This window comes from Carassius gibelio, chromosome B16 (assembly GCF_023724105.1).
Source record: "Carassius gibelio isolate Cgi1373 ecotype wild population from Czech Republic chromosome B16, carGib1.2-hapl.c, whole genome shotgun sequence".
Classification (NCBI taxonomy): Eukaryota; Metazoa; Chordata; class Actinopteri; order Cypriniformes; family Cyprinidae; genus Carassius; species Carassius gibelio.
Window position 1 is genome coordinate 8,333,540 of NC_068411.1, and position 23,439 is coordinate 8,356,978.

General features: G+C 40.9%; 1 protein-coding gene and 1 pseudogene across 2 annotated transcripts in view; both read right to left on the bottom strand.

Moving 5' to 3' along the window:
* On the bottom strand, positions 1–21,878 carry LOC127974300 (2-oxoisovalerate dehydrogenase subunit beta, mitochondrial-like; annotated as a pseudogene).
* LOC127974898 (dual specificity protein kinase Ttk) overlaps positions 21,473–23,439 on the bottom strand; it is a 10,567-nt gene continuing 8,600 nt past the window's right edge. The window contains exons 20-25 of one of the 2 annotated variants that reach the window (XM_052578463.1): positions 22,926–23,050; positions 22,768–22,839; positions 22,512–22,688; positions 22,336–22,432; positions 22,168–22,250; positions 21,473–21,976 (exon numbers count right to left, since the gene is read on the bottom strand). In XM_052578463.1, the coding sequence (XP_052434423.1) occupies positions 21,893–21,976; positions 22,168–22,250; positions 22,336–22,432; positions 22,512–22,688; positions 22,768–22,839; positions 22,926–23,050 (638 nt within the window). In that variant the 3' untranslated portion in view covers positions 21,473–21,892. Of the gene's footprint in view, positions 21,977–22,167; positions 22,254–22,335; positions 22,433–22,511; positions 22,689–22,767; positions 22,840–22,925; positions 23,051–23,439 lie in introns of both variants that reach the window. The other variant, XM_052578462.1, reaches the window with a different exon arrangement.

Sequence of the window (23,439 nt, forward strand, 5' to 3'; positions counted from 1 at the left end):
TCAGGTGAACCCTCGGATGTTCCCGCCATCGACTACTCTACTGGTTCCGGGAGAGCGAGAGGGTCTGGCACGCGGCACATCATCAACTCCAAGGGACACTGTGCAGACGGAGAATGACAGCCGACCTTCGCCGATCAGAGGCCCCGAATTACCAACCAGGTCAGAAGGTCTGGCTGTCCACCCGGGACATCCGCCTGCGTCTACCCTGCCGCAAGCTCAGTCCCAGATTCATTGGCCAATTCACCATCATCCAGCAGATCAATCCGGTCACATACAAACTCCAGCTACCCCCTGAGTACCGGATTCACCCCACATTCCATGTGTCCCTTTAAACCTTACCATCCTTCTGTCTCTCCCTCCACAGAACCTGGCGAAGCTGAAGCCCCCCCTCCACTCCTCCTAGATGACGGCGCAGCCTACACAGTCCATGACATCTTGGACTCCCGGCGGCGTGGTGGACAACTGGAATACCTAGTGGACTGGGAAGGATACGGTCCAGAGGAGCGTTGCTGGGTCCCACGCAACAACATACTGGATCCTACCTTACTCGATACCTTCCACTCCAATTATCCTGACCGACCTGCTCCCAGGGAAAGAGGACGTCCACCACGTCGTCGGGGGGTACTGTTACAAACACGCCAGGTTCCACCTCCACGCAATCACGTTGCACACCCTCACCGGAATTCTAAATCACATCCACCTGATCTGCATCACCACCCAGTCACCTCAGCACCACAACAACAACAAAAAATAATGAATACATAAAGAGAGAGAGAATTATGCTCTTTTGTTGAATATCATATTTGATACATCAGGTTTTCTGGGTCAAATAGTGTGATACAGTGAGAATAAAGAGGGGATATGGTGGAATTTGGTGCAGATGCTGATATTTATATGATCAAAAAGCAAGATGAAATTCTGATGCTTGGAATCTAAATCAAAGAGATCTTTATTAATGCATAGCAGATACTTACATAAAATAAAAATACCAGTCTTCACTCTATATCTCCAGTAACACAAGTTATTAAGATGATATTTAAATGCCTACTTTGATGATCAAAACATATACTGCAATGAAATCCAGTGATGACAAGCTGATTAGATTTGAGATTCTTCTACAGAATGACTAATGGAGAATCAAAAAAAGTCTGGCAGTACTGAACAAGTAAGGAACAGTAAGCTTGCATCAGGACAAGCTTTGCACGGCTGTAAGAAACAAGACAAAGAAACTAGCTAAATAAAGCACAAGTGAAGAAATAACTTTTCACAGCTGTCACATCTCATGTCATTTCTGATCTTAAATGCTGAATTATCTTTACGGTTAAATTATGTTTAATTAGAGCCACTTTCCTCATCCGAGTTTATATGCTCATTGAAGTCACTGTTTTTGTGGTCTTCTGGGAAATCTTGCAGCTCTGAAAATGCGTTTAAAGCAATTTAGCTGAAAATCATTGAAGTTGATGTTAGGAGTGTACTTTTGCTTAGAATTAGAAACAGAAGCTTGTGAAAACTCCTTATGATCTTTTCTATACCAGCATGCATTTATTTCTGGCCTGTACTAGGAGTAAAAACTTTCTTTGGAAAACCAGTGGGAGCAGAAACTGTGTGCTTTTAAATGTACAGTGGTTATTTATTTGTTGACCGCAGATCTGAAAAAAAAAAAAAAAAACTAAAGCGTTAATGTTAAGTGTTAAAGCTAATGGTCATCAAGCACAGATCCAGATGGTCACAGCTTCCTTCTAAAAGTCTGTTTTTAATGCATCTTATGACCCTAACAGTTACTATTAATAATAATAATAATAATTCATAATTTGTTACATTTATATAGCGCTTTTCTGGGTACTCAAAGCATTTTAAGTTTTAGATGAAAAACTTAAATTTATATCAGTTAAATGCCAAGGGAACATTTTAACGTTTTTGAGATGAAAATTGCTAACTGGAAATAAAATACATAAAAAATCTATATTATATATATATATATATATATATATATATATATATATATATATATATATATATATATATATATATATATATAAAATATATATTTAATTAATATATATATATATATATATATATATATATATATATATATATATATATATACAATATATATTTAATTAATATATATATATATATATATATATATATATATATATATATATATATACAATATATATTTAATTAATATATATATATATATATATATATATATATATATATATATATATATATATATATATATATATATATAGTATTATTTAATATGAACAATTTTGAAATTGAAATTTAAAAATGAAAAATAAAATAGAAAATTACTAAAACACTTAAAATTTAATTTAAAAAATCTAAAATAATACTGAGCATTTAAATAAATGCAATTAAAAATTTATTAAAAAATATACAAGTTTCAATACTATATTTTTTGGAAAAGTATTAAATTATTTCGGCAATATTTTGAAAGATATAACATATAATTATTCTTTACATTGCACTGAACTAAGCAGCAATTCAGTTCATATGTCATGACAGCGATAGTGAGAACTGTACCAGATGGCAGAGTAACAGAAACCATTGTTTTCTTCGAACCGTGTCTGAACCCTTAAGTAATGTTTAGCAGCTACACATATAGCAATCACTCCAGGATTTTACTGCAGTTTCTCTGCAGCACATCAGATAATGATAACCTCCAAAAACATAAACCAGTAAAGTAATAAAACATTTTATATACTGGTCAAGAGCAAGGAATGAAACAGACATAAAACACTCCCAAGATGTTGTGAATTGTGACTGAGGAAAATGAAAGGTCCGCTTAAACTTTACTACTGCCCTCAATTACCAGAACTGGTGGACTGTGAAGCTGAAGGTCTACACAACATCTGACTCAAACATCTCTCTCTCTCTAAATGATTTAGACACCCATCTCTCATGCGAACATCACAATTAACAGTGTTAAATGCAGGGCTGACCCAACTAACAATTTTTCAAGTAAATTTGTAGACGTTTACTGTGGGGGAACTAACACTAAATTGTCTATATTTTGAGAGAAACCTATACACAGAGTTTCAGTTCATTTTTGTGATGCGCTCCAATTCAATCAGACAGAGACGGCAGAAAGCACATCCTGTTGGTTTTCTTTAAGCAGAATGATTTGTTGATTTTGTTAGTCTATACAATTAAAAGTAGACCCTTTACAGTTTCGAATGATGTCTCACTCCTATCTGAATGCGAAAAATTGGCAGTTTTTTTGTTTTTTCTTGTTTCCACAGTGGCAGCACTAACACAGCTTTGATAATCTGCACAAACACTTGGATATGAGCCTAATAACCCACATTTATCTAGGCTAACATGTAAAGTTGCTACTCAATATTTGAGGTGGATGAACGATAGGTGAATGCCCAATATACTGTTATTACCTCAATTACCAGCCGTTAATGATCTATCAATCACAGAAACTGACTTTTGTTTTTTTCTGTGACCAACCAACTAATACAATTTTGGTCGATTTTGGCCCCTTCTCATCAACTAACGTTTAGTCGATTTTTAGGAGGGCAGCCCTAATAAAATGCAGCTCCTAATGTTCATTCACAACCTGGTTCTGTATTCCAACACCAGCAAGATTCTTGCAGCCAAAAAATAAAATGAATAAAGCTACCCCACACTGAATGGAAAGTGGTTCAGGCTGAGCTGACTGGTGTGTGGTTCAGTTTCACCCCAGGGTTCGAGTGATTGATGAAGCCTAGTAGAAACACATCACTAATGCCCCAGACTCTTGCTAGTAGTAGACCGTTGGATGCCTGAAGTGTGCTTTCAGCTGACAAGTGCTCTGTCATTTAAAATTACTGCAGGAACTAATGGTGAAACCACCTTTTCATAAAAAGATAATTCAGAGACGGGGAAACTTTGTTCAGAGCTTGAATAAAACAATGTGAAATCCTGGGAAACAGGCAATGTTTCATAACTAAGGTGTTTTACCACCATTTGCATTTAATACAACCTCTGGCCTTCTCAGAATAGATTCATAAGGCTTTTGTATTTTCTCCAGCTGAATGTCATCTATCATCGCCTGTTGTTTCAGAAATGTTGAATGTAAGGAAATCCACTTCAAACTTTCCTCTTCAAAACTGTCTACAGTGGTTTGATATTGAAGCCAGGTGATTTGTCTGGCCAGGGCAGACGATGAAGCTCATCTTGATGCTCCAACTGTCCAGCTTTTATAAACATCACAATCTTTTACTCATTTTAGCATTGGTGTCTGTGATTGAAGTTTTAGCTATTGCAGCTCCTTCATGGATGTTGCTTTGTGCTCGGTTTTTGTGGGAAAAGGATCTTCAAGGTGGAAACACTTGCAGCAATTCGGTGGTGTTTGGTCTCAATCCTTCCGAGGATTTGACTGTCCCTTTTATTAATTTATGGCTTTCTATTGATATCTTCTTTACTGATTAAAACACCAAATAAATGGACTGTTAGAGGGATATCTCTCCCAAATTTTTCATTAATTACTCACCCTCTATTGTTCCACCACAATACCACAACCCACAATACCTTCCTTCATTCTAGGAACACAAATAAAGATATTTTTGTTGAAATCCGAGAGCTTTCAGACCCTAAATAGACAAGATAGTTGCTTTGAGGTCTATGGAAAGTCAGAGAGCTCTCTGAATTCATCAAAAATATCTTACCTTTCATACTGAAGATGAATGAAGATCTTATGGGTTTGGAGCCAATCCCTGTATGTTTATGCCAAAGACATCAAAGATTCTTGACATCAATATCATATTTCAGAAGACATCCATTGCAGTGTACACAATATTGATGACTATAATGGTTGTGAATTTCGTCACAATGCTAAATCCCTATAAACCCCATCAACTAACATCAACTAGCCAGAGTCTTGCCATCTGACTCTTGGCAACCACCCTAGCAACCAACTAAAAGCCTTAAAGGTGCAGTAAGGGATTTCATGGAAATGGTGTTGACATTTTAATTCACTGAAACAAACATACCACATCTAGGGTTGTGCCAACAGACGATAGTAGAGCCTGACCGATATATCGTTTTGCCAATATTATCGGCCGATATAATTCTGTCACCGATATATCTGTATCGGTGAATATGATGCCGATGTTAACTTTTTGTTTTTTACAGAACATGTAATGGTGTAATTAATTACGTTGCTTGCTAGTGACACCAGTCAACACTTTCACTTCAGTAAAGAGGTCTCGTCCAGGCAGTATTCAAGGGTTGTCTTATTCGACTGTAAGTGCCCTGTGAAGTGGACTCAACATGAAATTCCACCATGATTCCAGTTCCAAGGGTATGTACACATTACATTCAAATGTCATTAAAGTGCCTAAGGCGTGAATTTATATTGTATTTATTTACAGAGGTACGTCACACATTACCCTGAAGACAGACTAGCGCAAATATATATTGATATCGGCCTTTTTTAACTCCCCATTATCGGTATCGATATCGCCTTGATGATAGTATTGTGTATCAATGATAGTCAGAGGTATTGTCTCTGCTTGTTTTCTGTAGCTGCTGTTAAAATAACAGGAAATGTAAACATTATAATTAGCAACTTAAAAAAGTTTGTATTCAATTGTTACCATGTTAAATATAGTCATATTAAAAATATGCATATGCTACTTGACTAAAAAGGTATAATATGTGGTTGATAGACTACACTATTACATTATAGACTGCTTGTAGCTATGGAGTTGGTTCAGTCTCCAAAAATATGAAAATAAGGTTGTACATAATTAAATAAATTAGCAGGATTTTATCATAATGATCTCACAGGGTGACAATAGGACGATATGACTATAGAGCATATTGCCCAACACTAACCTCCACCAAAAATGATCACACCCCATCTTCACAGCTCAATCCCCAAATTCATGAACATACTATGTTATGTCTCCTCCCCCATCACAAGGGGACTGGTGATTAGCTACAAGTGTGTTTTGGTGCTTGGTCCATTTTCAACAGCGTTTCTCAGAAATCACTTTCTGCGCATTTAAAAACACCTTAGCAACTGCACAGCAGCAACCTAGCAACCAACAAAACACAGCACAGCAAAGGTTGCCTCCCCATGGATGATTTATAAACCACTAACATGTATTTCAGAAAATTCTACCAAATTCAACAAAGAAGGTGCTGTGAACGTCTAAATATCATGTAATAAATCAACACCATATTTATGGCCAACTAAACCTGCCAGAGTTACAATTTATGACATTCAATGGTGATTAAAAAAAGAAAGTGGAAAATTCCACGTTACCATCAAATAAATGTTTCTTTTTTTATACAAAAAATATACAAGCTCAATATCGAATGATTTATTCCCATCTTGCAAGAATAACTGCATAAAAAAGAAAAGCACAACTGTAAAATTAAAACCAAATAATGATAACGAGCCAAAGATCCTAAAACAAGCTCCAGTGTTCAGTAAGGAAATTAAAGTCATTCAGCAAAATTCTTGAGAGACACATAAGTCAGGGTTGCAACAGACAGAGAGCAGATCTAATGCAGGAGATGAATGTGCTCTAATCCTCATGGCAAACCACACTCACATTGGCTTCCTTAAAAGTGCATGCATTTCCTTTTCCATTTTTCATTCATTTCATTAATAAACCATTTTTATGGATATGAGAATTGTGTTTGCTTTAAACTGCACCAAATATTCTTCTTATAACCAAAGACTCAAACTGTGGTTGGTTCGTTTTCGGCAGTGGTTACTTTAGCCCTGGTTAGAGATGCTGCAATTTTTAACCATTTGTGGAAGAAAAGACTTTCTCTATTTACATTCATGCATTTGGAAGACTAGAAGCGACTAATGTTGCGATACACATTTATCAATTCATGCATTCACTGGGAATCCAACCCATGACCTTGATTTTACTAAACCCATGCACGGGATCAGCTATATAAAAAATAAATAAATACAATAAAATAAAATGCATGTTTTAAATACAATTACAATGTATTTTTAATAATTAAAAAAAAACTATTAAGCAATTAAAAAAAAAATTGAACAAACAAGAGTGAGATGGTGTCTGATCTGACTTCTTAACAGTTAGATGATCTTAAGTCTAATGTAATATCTTGTAATATGGTAATAAAATGATCATAATGTCATAATGTAGTAAAAACAGTGTCAGATCTTTTCTTACAAACTGTAAAGAAACTAAGTGTATTGAACTACCTAAAAAAAGAAAAAGGTGTAGGGCGGGACTTCGGGCTATACAATGGTTACTGATTGGATGATGAGATGTGGGTGTGGCTTTCCAATGCATATGCAAATCAAGGTGAGATTTAGGAGCGGAGTTTGAGCAAACCTAATGATTGGAGAAGTCTGTCATTCACCGGAAGATTAAACATTAAACGGACTAAACATTATTCAAAACAGTGACTTCGATGACTCCTCTTCTCATTCCTCTCATGACTCGTGATTGAACAGGAGAGCCATTCTGTGCTGAAGCGTTTGACAGAAATAGAGCCATACCTCAGTGAAACATGTACAGTGTAAAGCAACGAGAGAGAGAGAAATGAGAAACAGCATGTCTTTACTCAACAGCTGCAAAGCATCAAGCAATATTAAGAGCATTCAAGCCTCTCAATGATCTGTCTGAAAGATCGAAACGCTCAATGGACCACACTGATTTATGAGCAGGTCAATGGGAGCTTAAACAGCCATTCAGGAGATCAGTAAACACCACAGACTGACTGACTGAACCGCTAATCTGATACTGCTAACTAGGGTTTTCTTTAATTGCATACTTCTTCAGAGTAAAAAAAACTTATTTCTGGCCAACATCTATCCATGTAGTGTTTATCACTAGTTTTCACTGTGCATAAAAGCATTAAAAACAAAACCTAAAAATGTATAATACAGAACATAAACTGTATAGAACTAGGAAAGCACCATATTTTGATATTTAATGGAAAATGGAAAAACTAGAGCAAACAATAAATTAAAAACCACAGGGAACAAAGAACAGAATAACGGGCAAACAGATAATCATTTCATTCAATAACTCACAAGGAACTAAAGAAACGCTGGGGCTATATCAACTCAGGGATTAATAAGATCACAAGACACACCTGGGGACTAATCAAGAGGAAGCAGTAAACAAACGGACTACAAACTGACTACAGGAGAGACAGGAAGTGACAAAAAGTCAAAGACAAGACACAGAGAACATTAACAAAAACAAGAAGGAGCTGATCTGAATCCAACACATTGAAAAAAACAAAAACTAAACTACACTATATACTTCAAAAAGGTCTCTTCAGTAAAACAGATAAATTAAATAATACAGAGAGTAGCTACAATAATATACAGTATGTGAAATGTTGTGTTTGTTGAACATTAAAGCATGCTAACATATTCCATTACACCCAATACACAATATAATGATCTGTGAATATAACATAATATCCCATGTAGCATCTTCATTTATAAAAGCTACATGCATAATCATTTGCAGGAAGATGTGGCTTTAAAAGTATTTACTATAAAGCATGTTATGCTGAAGGACAGGACATCTAATGTCAAGAAACCCGTGTCAGATACCCATAAACCCACTGTGACCTGTGACCTCTCACCTGCTGCTCTGTACAGGATTTTGGGCTCAAAGAAGAAGCAGGGGTTTTGATCAGCGATGCCGGACAGAAGCAGACCCTTGGCCTGGACTGGACCTCTCGACACAATCTAACAGACACAGAAAGCTATTATTGGTTTCATTAAAAAGACACACAAGACTCCAGAGGCGACGCTGTGTCTCCCCATTGGGCTCATTTTAGAGATGCCTCCAGATGGAAAGAGTGATTCACTCTCAAAGACCATGTGTTCCCAGCAGCACCAATGATGTTTCTAAGTGACCCGTTTAACGGGACAGACATCACAGATGAAGATTTGCACACAACAAAGACTGGTGATGCACAGAGAATCAGATGATAAATCCATATGTCGGCCTGCAGAGAGTCAAACATCCACCTGCTTTGAATTTAATGCAAACTATTTGTCTGAGCGTTTCAATGTAGCTTGAGAAATGTGTTGTAGTACAATATATACAATATAGATCGTTTCACAGCAGCTTCACACTAGAATCAAATCCCATCCGGCTGTAGATCAGCTCTAACAGGTCAACGGTGTCCTTCTGAAGCTCGAGTCAGTTCAGCATTGATTCAGTTCAGTTGCAGAACTGTGTAAGATGAATCAGTTTAGAAAATATTCACACAGCTGTTTTAAACGGTAATAAAATGTTTTACAGTTCTGACTGCATTGCTGATGCCAAAATGAAACGCAGCCTTTGTGAGCAGAAGAGACTTCCTTCAAAAACATGTGCATGGTGCATTTGATAGAGGAAGCCATGGACTGACTGAACACAACCATTTCTGTGGTTTGGTTAAGGACTTTCCTTCTTTAACCCTTATCCATTGTTGGGGACATTTTCGTCCACTAGGGGGTAAAGTTGGAAGTCAATATAATGGAAGTCAATAGGGCAAAAACAGCCACGAACACTAAATGAGGGAGAAACAATTTAAATCTAATGCTGCACAAAAACTAACAATGCATCAAAGCCAATGTTGCTGCTAATCTTTGACATGCCCAAGACTGTAATAACAAGTAAAAAAAAAATTCCAGCCACAATTACTTTTATATTGAAAATAAGTCATTTTGTGTGTTTCTTTTCCCCAAATCAGTGACATCATATATGAACTTGGCAATTAAAGAGTTAAAATGTTAGATTTTTTAAAAACATTTGGTAGTTTTGATCAGGACTGAAGTTGATTAACAGATTTATGCAAAAAAAAAAAAAAAAAAAAAAAATGAATCTGATACATTTTACAGCAGTTTAATTGAGTGGATGTTTTCATCCCGCAAATAAAGAAAGGGTAGTGAATTTGAACAATGCACAAGGGTTAAAAAAAATACAAATGTTCAATGTCTAAAATCATGAGAATCAAGAGAATTTTAAGATTCAAAAACAAGTCAAAATATTCTAAAACAGTCCAAAAAACAGGCTTCATTGTGCCACCGAAATATCATTTCTGATGTGTTAACACTGCACTGTGTTTACTCACTATTAACTATAGTTTAGCTTGCACATTGGCTTATATAAAGAACATAATAACATCTGATTCCATGTTTAAGATCTCTTGACAACTACCAACCTGTAATTGGCAGAAAATTAGGAGTTTTCTGAGGCAGAGGTCACAAGTTTGATATCACAAGATGAGATTCCCCTTAATCCCAGGACAGTGTGGGAAGAAGGCCTCGGGACTCTGGGAGTGATAGATGGAGCCGAGATCTGACCGTCAGCCTCCCGCGGTCAAACATGTTCCCCGAGCGGTAGCGGTCCTTGGCCGCTTCGTTCACCATCTTCAACAGCATCACCAGACAGAACAGAAAGAGGTCTCTACGTTTACAACTCACATATGTGTGCAAGAAAAGACCGACTACACGTCCAAAACTCCTCTCATAAAATGCGTTTAGTTTAAAAGGCCATTTATGCCGATCTTTTTACAATAAATAAATAGAGATTGACAGAGTGACTCATGATGATGCATCAGTTCCTGTCAAATATTCCCCTTTTCCTGTCTCTGGCACTGGGCTGTGTAGACGACGGAGGAAACCTCATCCATCTTCAGCGAGACGAGGACACGTGGAGCACCAACAGAAAGAGACAAACAGCCCAAACCTACAGAGCTGCTCTCATACTGCTACTGATGTGAACGTGCATTCAATAGAGGAATAATTCAACTGGATACATAGCTTTCATCGACTTTCTGATGAGTCGGAGTTTAGATGTAAGTATTATGGGTTGGGAAATACATGTTTGGAATAAGTAAGTGATGATTTTCTTTATTTCTGGGTCAACTAACACTAAAAAAACCAACAGCTGATGGTAAGCACACGTTATAAAAAATGTGCACTGGTGATGTTTAGAAAGAAAAGGCCCTGAAAACAAGCTGACCTGATCAAATGCTGGGTAAATGTAGTCAGCAAACTGAATCTCTGCAACCAGGGGCGTAGCACCAAATTTCGGGCCCTGGGTACAAACCATCTTGCTGGGCCCCCTTACCAAATACCATAGTGATACCAATGGGTGGGATATTTTGAAGAAAGTCAGTAACCAAACGACTGATGGACCCCATTGACTTCCATAGTAGGAAAAAAAATACTATGGAAGTCAATGAGGACCAGCAACTGTTTAATTGCCAATAAGTAATTTTCAATCATTAAGATGTGCATTAAACTGAGAACAATCCTGAGCGTGCGCGAGCTAATTTGCATAACAATGCGGTAAAATAGGCGCTAACGATCTGTGTTTTCGCGGGTCTTAGATTTTGACAATGGAGGGAAATATACAGCGTTTTCATCTAAACTTCTGACTCTGGGGAGAACTCCTCCAAGAGTAGATATTTATGTTAAAACAATGTCAATGCTCGATTATGCATTTGGAGCTCACCTTTCTTTTAAAAAAACTGAGTGAGCAACTGCTTGCCTTCATTTGCCTTTCTCTCTTTAATCTTCGTTTCTTTTCGTTTTTGAGCCCCTGATTTTCCTTTATTAAGGAAAGACATGACTCTTCCCCTGTCTTCCTAGTTCATATCACGGCTAACTCCAGCTCCTGTCTTATTTTACTGTCTATCCTCCTGTCTCATTACTGATTCACCGCTGGTCCGCAGCTGAAGCACCTGAACTGCGGGTCGTACCATTTACATTGATTCGAGAGGGGTGGTGGGGCCCTGCACAGAATTAAAATGACTTTGTTATACCAAACCAGTGCCTAACTACAAGTTTAGTTTTGCACAGGAACTTTTTTATTTGTACATAAATGCTATACAAATGTAAGTGCATCTATATGTATGTATAGAAAACTAACTTTTAAGGGCCCCCCCCTGCCTCGGGCCCTGGGTACTCGGTACCCTTTACCCCACCACCCCCCCCCCCCCCCCCCAGTCCGACGCTCCTGTCTGCAACCCATGATGCCTTACTCACACAGCGGGGTGTTAAACACACGGTCCTTACCTGAGGACAGGACAGGTACAGGTCAAACTCCTCCACACTCAGACCAGCCCAAACCAATCAGACTTTACTCCGCATCTTCACAACAAGTCTGAGATGTTCATCTGAAGCAAGGGCATGTGTGACCAGATGTCAGGAGCCGACGCAAACATGGGCCGTGATGCTCTTAATGTAGAGATTTCTTATGGTTTTTATGTCATGTAGTGCAAAGCAGAAAGTATCAACCTCAAACCAGAAAACCCCTTCATGATTGAATTATATTACAAAACAAATCAGGATAAACACACAACGTCAGGGAAACACAAATACAAAGCCTGTAGTCTTTAATGCAGTAGAGAACCACATTAAATAGTCGCTATATTCAGAGTGGAACGATGTTTTTATTCCTCTTCCACCGACGTCTTCTTACATCAGACCCTTGACCCACGTCTTCACCTCCGCTGCTAACACTTCTACAAACCTAGAAACAAGTCCAAATGATTCTGTGTGGTCCATCAAGCTTTTCTAATTTCAAACCTGGAACGAAATCTTAGGAAATAACACAAAAGAAGAGGAATTTACTGGTTGTTTCAAAAGGTTTCAGTCAATCGCTCACTGTCCTTGAAATGAAAAAGCATCTTTGTTGAATAAAGCATGTATTCACCAGACTTCTGAGCGAGAATACAGTGTTTACTGGCTGTAACGCTCTTCACAGAAGCGATGTGAAGCAGACAGAAGGAGCCGTGTGTTCAGACGGTCATCTTTCACACGCTTCATGTGTTGACCTGCGCTCGAGGGCAGAGACTCTCAAACCAGTGCCATGAAAACCCCGTTCCCGTCTAACGAGACGGCACGGAAAATAATGATCCCTCTCAAAGGTCAACACCTGTGACGTCCACAGCTAACAAAAGCACCCACGCACTGGAGTCATACAGGAGTCGTGGACCGCGGTTTATTAAGAAACATCACCCAGTGTCTCTATATATAGCGCTTCTGTTTTCTCTTAATCATTAGTCTGTTTTCCTCCTCGTTCCTGCCTCTCCACGGCAGAATCATTCAGCGATGGCTTGTGAAACCTGCAGAGGGTGTCCTGTTCAATCTGAATCGACCTCATTTACTCTCGCATAATTGATGAAGTGCAACAGGATGAATGACTAAGAGCTCGAATGCACAGACGCATTGTAGATTTGATTTAGAGGAGCTTGAACAGCAATCTATTCATGGAGAACACAAGTAATCAAGATGTTAAACGCACATCACACCAGATTAGAAAAGGTGCAGCATGAAAGTGGCCTGCTTCAGTGCTGTTTCTATATTCAACAAGACAGATGAAACCTCGTTAAACCTTTAATGAATATAGTGGTGAAGGCAAACAAGAATCTCATCATTAACAGTTTCTTTTTTCTTTTTTAAATGATGCATCTTTTGAGAGTTGCACATACCTCAAGTACAACTCATCTCAATTTGAATCTACACCAATATTTTTATTTTTATTTTAAAACTTTTTTTTTTTTACATTTTATAAACATTTTACATTTTTCAAATTACTTCTTAAACTGTAATGTATTTCTGTGATGCTCCGCTGTATTTTCAGCATCATTCTCCCCAGTCTTCAGTGTCACATGATCTTCAGAAATCATGAAAATATGATGATTTACTGCTCGAGAAACATTTCTGATTATTATCAGTGTTGAAAATCATTTTCAGGATTCTTTGATGAATAAAAAGTTCAAAAGAACAGCATTTATTTGAAACAGATACCTTTCATAGCATTATAACTGTCTTAAATGTCACTTTTGATCAGATTAATGCATCCTTGATGAATAAAAATCTTAATCTCTATAAAAAAATTATAATAATAATAAATCTTTAACTTTTGTCCTGCAGCAAGACTCTGAAGATACGGGTCTACGACTCTGAAGTGAATGGCTAAAACAGAAAAAGAAAAGTAATGATTAATGGCTGTCAGACACAGACGAGGACACAGAGGATTCAGTGATAAGGTAGAGTTTGTTGCATCAGTGAGGACCGTACAGCGTGAACCAGTTGCGTGAAGGGATCAAGTTCAGAATTCGGGTGATTGGGGACGAGTGGGTGTGGCGTAAGTGTCCGATTCCGGGAGTGTAGAAGGTGTGGCTGTGACAGTACCCCCTCCTCCACGGGCGGCTCCTGACGGCTGGGATCTTGTGCGACAACGGGGTCTACCTCGGCCACGGGGAGCGGGGCGGTCTGGATGGTCTTGATGAAAGTCAGTGACGATTACGATTAACCCAGCAACGCTCCTCCGGGCCGTAGTTTTCCCAGTCCACAAGGTACTCCAGTTGAGAACCCCGTCGTCGAGAGTCGAGGATAGCTCTCACCCGGAAGATGTCGTTGTCGTCTTCGATGGCCGGAGGAGGAGGTACGGCATCATCACCAGGTTCTGTGGATGGAGGAGACAAAGGTTCAGTGAAGGGTTTGAGGAGTGAGACATGGAATGAAGGTGAGATACGGTACTGTGCAGGGAGTCCCTCGTCGAGAGCAAGACTTGTTGTCCAGGTTGGTATTGCGGCGTGGGTCCTCGACGAGCGTCCGCTTGCTCCTTATGCCTCCGCACTGCCCGCTGGAGATGCACGTGAGCCGAGTCCCAGACCCTCTCGCTCTGTCGGAACCAGTGATCTACCGCTGGGACCTGCGAGGGCTCACCCGACCATGGACTCTAGAGATGAATTGGGGGCCTCTGTCGGAGACGATATCTTCTGGGATGCCAAAGTGACAGAAGACGTTGTGGAATAGTGCCTCTGCCGCTTCGAATGCAGTGGGGAGTCCTTTGAGAGGGATGAGTTTACATGATTTTGAAAACCTGTCGACCACTTCCAGTACACAGGTGTAGCCTTGAGAGAGAGGGAGGTCAGTCATGAAATCAATGCCGATATGGGTCCATGGACGTTCAGGAATGGGCAGAGGCACCAGTTTACCTTCCGGGAGTCTTCTAGGGGTGTCTGCTATGGCGCAGACGGAGCATCCTTTGAGGTAGCGGACCGTATCCAGAGCCATCGATGGCCACCAGTAACGCTGTTGTAGGAGCGAGAGGGTCCGCCTCCTGCCTGGGTGTCCAGAGCCCGGAGAGGTGTGAGCTAAGTCCAGAAGGGTAATCCGATGTTGAGGGGGGACGAAGAGTTTCCCTTCTGGACCTCCCGGCGGAGCAGGGTGTTGAAGGTTTTCCTGTGCAATCAGATGATCAATACTCCACTGGATAGGACTAACTATCATGGCTGGAGGGAGGATTGGTTCTGGAGATTCAGGTTCGGGATCTGCTTGACGGAGACGGGAGAGGGCGTCGGCTCTATTGTTCTGGGAGCCAGGGCGATAGTTGACCTTGAAGTTCAATCTCGTCAAGAACAAGGCCCATCTTGCTTGGCGATGATTCAGTCTTTTGGCTTCTCGGAGGTATTCCAGGTTCCGGTGGTCGGTTACCACCTCGAAAGGGAACTGGGCTCCCTCCAGCCAGTGACGCCATTCTTCCAGAGCCAGCTTAATGGCCAGTAGTTCACGGTTACCGATGTCATAATTCTGCTCCGCCGGGGATAGCTTCTTCGAGAAGAAGGCACATGGATGGAGTCGTGGTGGATTCCCCTGCCGCTGGGAGAGGACTGCTCCGACCCCGGTGGATGAGGCGTCCACTTCCACGATGAACTGGTGGCTGGGATCAGGGTGGATGAGGATTGGAGCGGTCTTGAAGGCTTGTTTGAGCAGGTGGAAAGCTCCAGTGGCCTCGGGGTTCCAGGACAGAGACTTGGGCTGGTTCTGGAGGAGAGAAGTTAGAGGGGAGCTGAGTAAACTGTAGTCCTTGATGAATCTTCGATAAAAGTTGGCAAAGCCCAGGAAGCGTTGAAGTTCTTTTAAGGAGCCGGGTTGAGGCCAGTGTGTGATGGCATCCACCTTCCCCTGGTCCATCTTCACGCCACAAGGGTCGATGATGTAACCTAGGAACTGGACTGAGGGCGTATGGAACTCACATTTTTCGGATTTGAGGTAAAGGTGGTGTTCCCGGAGTTTTCGGAGTACGAGGATGACATGATGGATATGTTCTTGCTTGGATGTGGAGTAGATGAGGATGTCGTCGATGTAGACAATTACGAACTTGTTAAGGTAATCTCTGAAGACTTCATTCATGTAGTTTTGGAAGACGGATGGACTGTTGGATAACCCATACGACATGACCCGGTATTCATAGTGCCCGGAAGGAGTGATGAAAGCGGTCTTCCATTCGTCCCCCTTCCGGATGCGGATTAGGTTGTAGGCGCTCCTCAAGTCCAGTTTCGTGAAGATCCTGGCTCCGCGTAGTTGTTCCAACGCCGCTGGGACCAGGGGAAGAGGATAACTGAATTTGACGGTTTGTGAATTGAGGTGGCGATAATCGATGCACGGCCTCAAGCCTCCGTCCTTCTTGGCCACGAAGAAGAAGCTGGAAGCGGCAGGGGAAGTAGATGGTCGGATGAACTCCTGAGCGAGGGCTTCCTGTATATACTCCTCCATGGCCTTCTGCTCCGGGATGGACAGGGGATAGATTCGTCCTTTAGGAAGGGTTGCTCCAGGCAGGAGGTCAATGGCGCAGTCCCATGGCCTATGAGTTGGTAGCTTCGTTGCCAACCGCTTACTGAACACATCCTGGAACGCCCGATATTCAGGAGGGATGATATGATCCATCTTCGTGTCGGGGCTCTCCACTGATGTGGACTGGACCGGTAGGGAAGACTTCCTTAAGGGAGGACTGACCTTGGGGATTTTAGCTGGAGGAGTGATGCAGGTATGATGGCAGGACAATCCCCATTTCAGGATCTCGCCAGTGGGCCAATGGATGTGAGGTTGGTGGAGGTTAAGCCAGGGGCGTCCCAGGATGATGTCTGCGGTGGATTCCTCCAGCACCATGAACGTGATGTCTTCTTCGTGCAGGAGTCCCACGCGGAGGATGATTGTGGGGGAGAAATAGTGGACACGACCCTTGCCCAGCGGCTTTCCCTGTATGGTGGTAACTTTGAGTTCGACAGGGCTTCGGTGATGTTTGGCGTTGAGACGAGTTAAGGTTTGCCGGTTGATGAAGTTCCCCGCCGAACCGGAGTCGATGAGGGCTTGTACTGAAACAGAAGAGCAAAGGTGTCTTAGAGTAACCCAGGTCTTAGTTAGATGAGCAGTTTGAGGAGGTATATGGATGGTACTCACCGCTGGGCGTGGAGGTCGAACTGGACAGGATGGTAAGAGGTGTCCATCTCCCCCACAATAGAGACATAGCCCGGCGTTGATCCTCCGCTGACGTTCCGATGCGGACAGATGGTGAGAGTCCACTTGCAGGGGTTCAGGTGCTGGAGGAGCGACAGATGGTATAGCGGGCGGAGGAAGTACAGCGGGAGTGAGCGGATGACAGGCAGTGAGTCTCTGGGCAACTCGAATGGATTTCTGAATGAGATTCTCTAGTCCTAGTGAGTCTTCGTACACAACTATCAAACTTTGTATCTTGTCATTCAATCCGTGGCGATATGCTGTAATTAAGGCAGTTTCATTCCAGCCGCTTATGTAAGCGAGAGTACGGAAGCATATGGCATAATCACTCACAGATTCATCTCTCTGTTGGTGAATGGTAAATAATTGGTCATGGACAGACAATGCAGAAGTTTGATGGCCAAAGACGGATTTTAACTGGGAACAGAAGTTAGTGACGGATCCAAGGGCAGGTGAGTTCGAGTCCCAGAGAGATTCAGCCCATTGGAGGGCCTTACCTGAGAGTAGGTTGATGATGAAGGCTACTCGACTGCGTTCGGAGGTGAATAAATGAGAGTTGGATTCCATATAGAGGGAACACTGTAGCAGGAACCCGCTGCAATCCTCCGCCTTGCCGCTGTATGTCGCTGGTTTGGCCATGGGACTCGCAGGGGCAACTGAAGAAGTGACCGGAGTTGTAGCGGTGTTTGAGTTGTTGACAGTCGGTGAAGAAGGGGGAGTTTGTTGCATCAGTGAGGACCGTACAGCGTGAACCAGTTGCGTGAAGGGATCCGCGGTGCGGTCCTCGCCCGTGTCCGAAGAGCTCTGCATGCGGTCTGGTCTTCTGTCAGACACAGACGAGGACACAGAGGATTCAGTGATAAGGTAGTTTAATGTGAATCAGAGGTTTCAGACACAGGTGAATCTTGACACGTGGATAGAACGGTGACAACACAACTTCCCTTATGGTGAACGGTGATCCAGATGGTGCTCAGATGAAGACGATGAGGACAGGAAGACTGACGAGGATGAAGAGGGTTCAAGAGTTCAGGTAGGTTTAATAATGGCGTTCAGGCAAGTGAGGAGATCGGTGCAAGACCAGACGATGAGTGATGGTGACTGATGGCTTTATATGTGGTTCTGGTGATGATGCACAGGAGTTCAGAATTCGGGTGATTGGGGACGAGTGGGTGTGGCGTAAGTGTCCGATTCCGGGAGTGTAGAAGGTGTGGCTGTGACAATGGCTGAGTCAGAGTCAAACCAGATTGAATAGAAACAGCTGAAGAAAGCCTCGTCTGAGGAAGACTCTGACCTGGACTCATCTACAGTCAACTCAACTTAGTCACAAAACATGAGTCACATGCTGACCTTCACCCTCACACTTCTGCTTAACTCAGAGACATACAACAATAGACAAGTCTTGAATTATTGGTTTCATTTAGTTCCTTTATTTACACACATGACTTACACCTCAGTGTAGGTTAAGCTCATGCTTTAAAATTTAGATGCAAATGTGAACACCTCTTAATATGACCAATTAACATAAAAGCTAATAATTACCATCTAGACAGACACTAAATGTCCAAATGTGCCGAATACAACAGACACGATGCATCACACAATGCAGTGCACTCAGCCTGAGCTTCCTGTTCAGCTCTTATTTTAGTGTCACAGATCTACTATTCTAACTTTCGTTGATCATCTGAATTAGATTATATTCTTTGGGTTTCTGTTGTCAAATTTTATAGGTCTAGTCATTTTGCTTTACTAAACTTTTCTTAGCTTATTTCAAAATACATCTATATATAGTTTAATGATTTTTTTATCATTTTTTATTTTGTTTGAATTATCTCAGTAATTCAAATATAAACTAAACTAAAATGAGAAAATGTTGCATTGGCATCTAGCTGAAATATATTTATATGTTTTATTTTTTATGTCAATTAATGTTTATTTTATTTCAGGTAATGAATATGTTGTTAGTGGTTTGAGTTGTAGTTTTATTTAATAAATAACCCTATTTCAGGCATTTTTTATTTTTATGTCTCATTTAGGATTTGATCATTCTCACAAAAACAGAATTTTTTTTACACAAAACTGATTTCAAATTTCTAAAACTAAAACCAGTTTAACTAAAACTAAATATCAAGACATTTGACATCTATATTAATAATACACAGTCACAGTGTGCTGCTTATTTGTGAAGTATGCACTACACAGAGAACAGTAGGCAGGTATTCATTCTTTAACATGTGCTGCCATCTAGTGTGGACACACACACACACACAGAGAGAGAGAGAGACACACACACACACACACACACACAGACAGACACACACACACAGAGAGAGACACACACAGACACATACACTGACACACACACACACACACATAGACACAGACAAACACACACATAAACACACAGAGATAAACACACACACACACACTCACACACACACACAGAGACACACAGAGACAGACACACACACAGGGATAAACACACAGAGACACACACACACACTCACAGGCACACACAGAAACGCACACACACACACACTTCGCCTCATGTGACCTCTGAGCATGCAGACTCACCGTATTTATCTCTGAGGCTGACTGTGCAGCGAAACACCCCACTGAACGCCACATCCTCGCTGAAGATCACTGCAGGACACAGAAGGGTTAATAGATCACACCAGCCTTCACGAGAGGTCAAGCTGCTGTCGTACCTGCGGTGGGGTCAGCAGCCGCGTGTTGTCCAGGGGACTGGTCACAGACTGGAATAAATTGATCTTCAGTGTGGGGCCTGAGTGCGGACACACTCCAGTCATTCACACAAACAGTGCTCAGAGTTTACTGCTGCTCAATCACAGAGCAGAGAGTGTCAGCTCACACACACACACACCATACTGAGAAAATAATATTAACATTGTAAGTGAACCTCAAGGAACACATGAAATATAAAAGACTCAATAAATAATCGTTTTACAAAACAGGTCTAAAAACTACCAGCCACTGAGATTTTTCTTCTGTTTTTAAATAGCATAATATATAAATATGCAGACGCATTATTTGATTAAATTAGAAATTTGAGCATTTGTAGCACTTTTCTTTCAAGTAAACAGCAATAATAAGGACTATACTGATGTGCAGTGATGGATACTGCACTCATAAAACAAATATGCCATGCAAATATTTTGTAAATACGAGCATTTCAGTATTATTTTATATGTTTTTGTAATTGGGGATTATTAAAATGTCTTAAACATCAGTTCATAAAGTAAAATTTTAGCTGATGGAAGCAGATAAATGAAATTTTTTGATTTTTAAAATTTTTTTACTTAAAAAGCTTTTTTTTTGTAACAGTTAAGATCTCTGAATAACTTTTAATACAACTAAATACACTTTTCATAAAACTGGCAATTTGTGTTTAATTGAAGGTATTCATTTTCATCAGCTTTTGTTATCGTGATACCTTTTATTTAAACCTTATTTTTATTTATTAATTTTTCTACCATCCAGCCTGTATGAAATGATGTGCTCTTCTGTGGTCACTGTTCAAAATGACATGATATTGGTTTAGTTTTAGTCTTTCTCGATGACTGATGTCAGAGTCTCTTCAGTGCTCACTGTGTAGTGTACTCAGATCATTACAGTACTGAGTGGGCACGGGGTCAGGCTGATAGCTGAAGTGCGCTGAAGTCTCCTCGGCGCTGTCGGGTGGGCTGTGCAGTCAGGGCACATTTTAAGCAGAGTTAACCCCACACTGCAGTGCACGCCACCCGTTAACGAAGACATAACGGGTGGAGCTCTCAAAAAAAAGCCGTGTCGACGCCATTGCGCTGCAAACAGAGCAGGAAGAGCGCGCTGACGTCAGCGCTGCTCTGATTGGCTGGAGGCGTGGGAGGAGCTTTGATTGACAGCGTACTTAACAAACGGGCAGTGTTTCTACACTTTGGGGCATTTATAAAAGCTATAGAAGAATTTTTCAGCACAGAAATGCTGTCTGGTTAGGCTTCACACTAGGTTTTGAGACACGTCCATAATGTACCAATCGTTTTACTTTGTTTTATCGTAGCCAATAATTAAACATAATTTGATCTCGGAATATTTAATAAAATTACATGACAAATTAATCCAGAATATTTGGCTTCATGTTATGGTGGAATATTCTGGGAGGAGCCTTCAAGAACATTTTATAAAATGCAAACAGTATAAAAGTATTTTAATTTATTGATGATCACAGAAAAGTAATCATGCATTCTGATGAAACTGAATCAAGACAATAAATGCATTGAATAATGAGACCGCTGTCAAACATTTATCATATTGCAAAATTAGAGTTACCTCCAAGAAACAGCATTATTATATGTTAGAAAAGAACAACACATTTACAATCTACCTGACAAAAGTATGTATATTTGTCATGTACACGGTCTTAGATGGCATCTAGTGGTCAAATAAAATCAGGAACAGGAAGAAATGGGACAGCAAACACGCATTTGTTGTAAGTATCTAGAAGGAAGTGTTAAGCTCGATGGCAGCTAGATGTGAGAGACATCGGTCTCTGTGGCTCCTGAGCGTTTGGGACAGTGGTTCTGAGTCCTGCAGCCTTCACCATCTTCATCCTCCTCCTCACTTAAACAGCGTCTGACTGGAGGTTTTCACACACTCGGACACATCTAACTTCCTCCCGCTGTTGCACATCTTGGCCAGGTTCTGCAGCGGTGGCAGAGAAAGACAGAAAGAGAACATTTGAATATTTTTAAAAAGCTTACTGCATCATATTTGAGATCCGATTGATGGTTTAAACTTTATCAAGTAAAAGGGGTTTTTATGTATTAATAATAAGCGTTTCATCAACCCCCAGTGAGGTCATCTCTCTGTATCTGTGTGTGAATGAGTCTTACACTAGCAGCTCTGGCGATGCTGTTGGGAGACCGAAGAGCTGCCAGTTCATTGAGGATCCTCTTCAGATCACCAGCACTCGCTTCTGCTGATACAACACTCATCACATACTCATCTTCATCTTCATACACCTGTACATGTGTGATCAGTGAAGAAGCTGTGGTGTGTACCTGACTCAGGAGCAGGTTGAGCTTGCAGCTGCAGGTACGGGTGATCGAGCAGCTCGGAGATAGAAATCCTCTCTCTAGGATTGCGAACCAAACACCTCTGAAACAGAGAACAGAGATACAGACAGTGAGCACTAACTAGGGGTCATTAAACCACTGCGGAGCACAGCCGAACACACCTTCAGCACATCCAGCAGGTCCTTCTCGGGGATATCGGGGAAGTCGATCTCGTGGGACGGGTCTATGATGGCATGGATTTTGCTGATCTGATTGGTGATGTTCTGGAACGGAGTCTTTCCGTAAGTCATGCAGTACAGGATACACCCCAGAGACCACACGTCTCCTTTAGCACTGATCTGAAGAGCAGAGGATGATGGGATCACATGGTGTAATCTAACACTATACACACTTCCTGATACATCTAAGTCTCCTCACCTTTGACCCTGGCTTCCCATTGGAGGACGTGTCTTTGATGGCCTCTGGTGGCATGTAGTTCAGAGTCCCCACCTGACGGACGTCAAGAGAGCGAGTAAATCAACACAGAACAGACTCGAGATATACCTCGTGTGAGACGAGATCAGTGGTGTCCAGACCTGCGAGTCCTTCATGATGCTGGTCACGTCAGGCTGGATGCGGTTAGCGATCCCAAAGTCGATCAGCTTCAGCGACGCGTCCACAATCACAAAGTTAGCTGGCTTCAAATCACTGTGGATGATGCCTTCAGATGAGAAATAGAGACAAAGTCATCAAATAAACTGGTCAATAATAGTAATAAAACATAAAAATACATACAGTGCTTTTGGTGTTTTCTGGTACAAAACATTCTTATTTCTTACATGAGACCCCCAAAAAAATAAAAAAATAAAGAAATACAAATTAATTGAGAAAAGAAAAATATGTTGGGTAAAAACAAATAAATCATATGGAAAACAAGTATATTCTTCTTAGAGCATAAACTAAATTTTGATGTTTCAGAAAACATGAAGCAACACGTTGTTTTACTTCTTGATTTAAGAATATTTCCATAATTTTAATCAGTGAAGAAAACCAGAAATATTTGAGACCAATGCTTTAATATGCATGTCACATGACCTGTCTTCTGGAACC